This window comes from Octopus bimaculoides, chromosome 2 (genome assembly GCF_001194135.2).
Source record: "Octopus bimaculoides isolate UCB-OBI-ISO-001 chromosome 2, ASM119413v2, whole genome shotgun sequence".
NCBI classification, from domain to species: domain Eukaryota; kingdom Metazoa; phylum Mollusca; class Cephalopoda; order Octopoda; family Octopodidae; genus Octopus; species Octopus bimaculoides.
The window spans coordinates 124240702-124244104 of record NC_068982.1 but is presented as its reverse complement, the minus strand read 5'-3'; the positions used below and the strand labels follow the sequence as shown (position 1 = coordinate 124244104).

The 3403-nt window shown below is 33.4% G+C and overlaps 1 protein-coding gene across 1 annotated transcript in view; it reads right to left on the bottom strand.

Annotated features, from left to right (window-relative positions):
- Positions 1 to 619: 619 nt before the first annotated feature.
- The window catches only part of LOC106870974 (centrosomal protein of 290 kDa-like), a 92127-nt gene continuing 89343 nt past the window's right edge, over positions 620 to 3403 (bottom strand). The window contains exons 44-46 of the mRNA XM_014917224.2: positions 1977 to 2083; positions 893 to 1024; positions 620 to 799 (exon numbers count right to left, since the gene is read on the bottom strand). Of these exons, the coding sequence (XP_014772710.2) occupies positions 620 to 799; positions 893 to 1024; positions 1977 to 2083 (419 nt within the window). The remainder of the gene's footprint in view (positions 800 to 892; positions 1025 to 1976; positions 2084 to 3403) is intronic.

The following is a 3403-nucleotide window of genomic DNA, read 5'->3' as shown; positions in this document are numbered from 1 at the left end:
AAAAAAAGCATTATTAACAGATTTTATTAGCAGATAATCAGAACAGATTGTACAATTAAATTTAAACATATAATCTGAAATAATCTGAGATTTTGATGCATTAACCTTTTTGTTACCAAATTTCTGTTGAAATACATTCTTTGTTTCAATTGATTATGAAAATAATGAAGAATTTAGTAAAATAGCCTTGACATTATTAACCCTTTAGCATTTAAACAAGCCATATTTAGCCTAAATGTTCTACCTATTTTATGTTCAAATTGGTCAAATGTGGTTCCTCACACCTACCCCACAATGTCATTCTAAAAATAAACAATCACATCATTGAAATCTCAAAGCTACAAGATAATGCATGATTAATTCAGAACAATGTGAATAAATACACATTGCATTTGACAGACTACTCTGAATGCTAAAGGGGTAAGCTGATGTTTGGAGCATAAATTAACACTAAATTTTGATGGCAGGTTTTAATTTAGATCACTTTAAACATGATATATCATAGAACCAAAGATAGTCTTGAATGGACTGGTATCAAAAGGGTTAAACTGAAAGAAAGTTCACTAACAAGAAGGAAAAAATAATCCTCCAATAATTAGCAAAAATCAGTATCTAAATTTCAATAAACAATAAAATCATTAATATTAATAAATAAATACCTGTCTAATGCAGTCTTAAGTCGTTTTACTTCCTTCTGTAATCTTTCATTTTCTGATTCATAATCTTTAATTTTAACTTTCATTTTTTCCACAGTTTTTTCCCATTTTTTCTTTTCCTCCCATTTTATAATTTCAACATTCTACATAAAGAAGTGTAGAACAAAAAGTAAATTACATCAACATGACAGATGTACGAAATACAAATTTAAATATTACATCATAAGATTTATCACCTTTGGTTTCTCTGTTTTCATTTGTTCATAAGGTTTCTCAGCTTGTTGTTGACGGGCCTTTGATTCCTCTTCTAGGAACAAAACTTTTCTACGCATTTCACTTAATTCTTGGCCTTCACTTTCTTGCAACTTCTATTACAATAAAAATTTGATTAAATGATAATTTCAAACATATGTATTGTTTATATTATGCATTTTCTAATTCATTTCATTCAATAAACCCTCCTTCAAAAGAAAATTCCAATTCTTTTTTTATTCCCCTATCTGTCTCTTCATTTACTACATTAAAAGACTCTATATCTCACATCTTTCGTCTATATTTGGCCCATGTGTTGCACCTACCACTGTGCTTCTGGACACCTGTGTTCTCTTTTCCTAACAGCCTACCCATCAAGCAAACACCATATACAGTCTTTCATTCTAAGGACTTCCACTTCATGGAATTTTTCCCTCTTTTATATGTTTATTTAATACTTTGAGACTTTTTCAAACATCTAAATAACCATACCAGCTTCACCCAACAGCTCCACTCTTCTAATCTGAGAACCTCTCTATGTGGCAGGCAAGTTTGTTAGAACATTGGATAGCATGGACTGCCTTGCAGTATTTGTTCCAGTTCTTTGTGATCTCAATTCAAATCCTACCAAGGTCAACTTCATATTTTATTCTCTCAGGGCAATAGATTTCATCTAGTATATGCCAGCATGGACAAGACAGACATAAAATTGATGATGATAATGATGAATGGCAGAGTTGTCGCTACCTCTGTCACCACCATCATCATCATAGTCTAATCTTTCAGCATGCACTGATTATTAAATTGAAACACATTTGTTCCTTTCTCTCTCCATTTTTTTCTCTCTTCATCTTTCTTTAGGAGAGCATAAAAGTGTTCACTCAAAACATTAAAAACTTTTCCTTCTAGTTTTTTCTGAGTGTAAACCTAATACATTCTCTTTGTTTTTTGGGGGTTTTTTTTAACCATGTCTTCATTTTTTCTTTTATGTTTTTCTTTGCACTGTAACTAATGCACTTTGATACAAAATACTTAATTCTGTATTAAAAGAAGTTGACTTGTAGATACCTGTGAAGTTGCTTTCATTCTTTCAATTTTTTTCTCCAGTTCAGTAATTTGATGATTGTTTTGCTGCTTTTCTTGTTTTAGCTTCTGAATTAAGGAATTTTTCTTTTCTGTGAATGACAACAGTTTAAAATAATTACTACCAGAGATAAAGCAGTCTATAGTACAATAATGATAACTAGCAGTCTACAGTACAGTAATGGTTATAATAGTCTGTGGCTATCTTTCACAATCAAGCTTCACTTAATAATATATACCATGCTTAGTGTGGCAAGCTGACAGAATTGTTAGTGCACTGGAAAAAATGCCTAGCAACATTTCTTCTAACTTTACATTCTGAGTTCAAATACCACTGGGGTCAACTTTGCCTTTCATCCTTTTGGAGTCAATAAACCAGTGGATGTATTCCACTGAAATTAGATAAATAATCCTTCGTACAGACAGTCTGCTGGGTTTGGCTGCTCTGCATTGATAAGGGGCAACACCCTGAAACTAGTCTGTAGATGCCAGACCAGCGAGGGGAAGCGGCTGACCTCCCCTGTTCGAAGGTTATAATGGATACAGGTTCGTGTGTCACATAACTAGCTAGAGGCGGTGGCCTCTTGGAGCTAATCAACGGCAGCATTCGTCCTATTTTTTGGGACTGCCATGTTAGCTTGGCGATAACTATTAATAAAATAAGTACCATTTGAGATCAATATAACTGACTTGCATTCTCCCCTGCAATTGCTGGCCTTGTGCCAAAATTTGAAACCAATATCTACCATGCTTTCAATTATTGTTCTAGGGGTACCATGTAATCACAAGCAAACACAGACTTCTGCCTTTGACTCAAAAGAACATCTAGGATGTGATAGCTGCCTACGTACAATAATTATCTCCTAATATAATAATGAGCATAGTGTTTTTATATATTTGTACATAAATATATATTTGTCCAAAATCATGCAGGAGTGAATGGTGAAGGGAGAGGAGAGAAAATAGTAATTTAGTGAAGGGGAAGTAGTGAGAGTAATAGCCATGACTCAGTGGGAGTGAGAGAAAGTAATAGCAATGAGAGAGAGGAAGTGGCAAACAGTGTCTGTGTATCTTCTACTATGATAATCTACTATAATAATACTCTTGTGTATTTCTCCGTCACAACATATGAATGAGAAAGGAAGGGGTGATCCACTGATGGAAGTGGGATGGTGAAACAAAAATCAAACAGTGTTTCAACTCTGTGTGAATATGTGTGTGTGTGTGTGCATGTAAAAGAGAGGAATGTGAATGTTTGTGTATGTATGTGTGTATTTATGTAAAATATACTTATGTATTTGAGTGAGTGTATATGTGTTTGTGTATGTTTATTTAGAAAGATACATAGAAAATAGAAATACAGACACACATGCATTTACACACACACACACACACACACACACACACACACA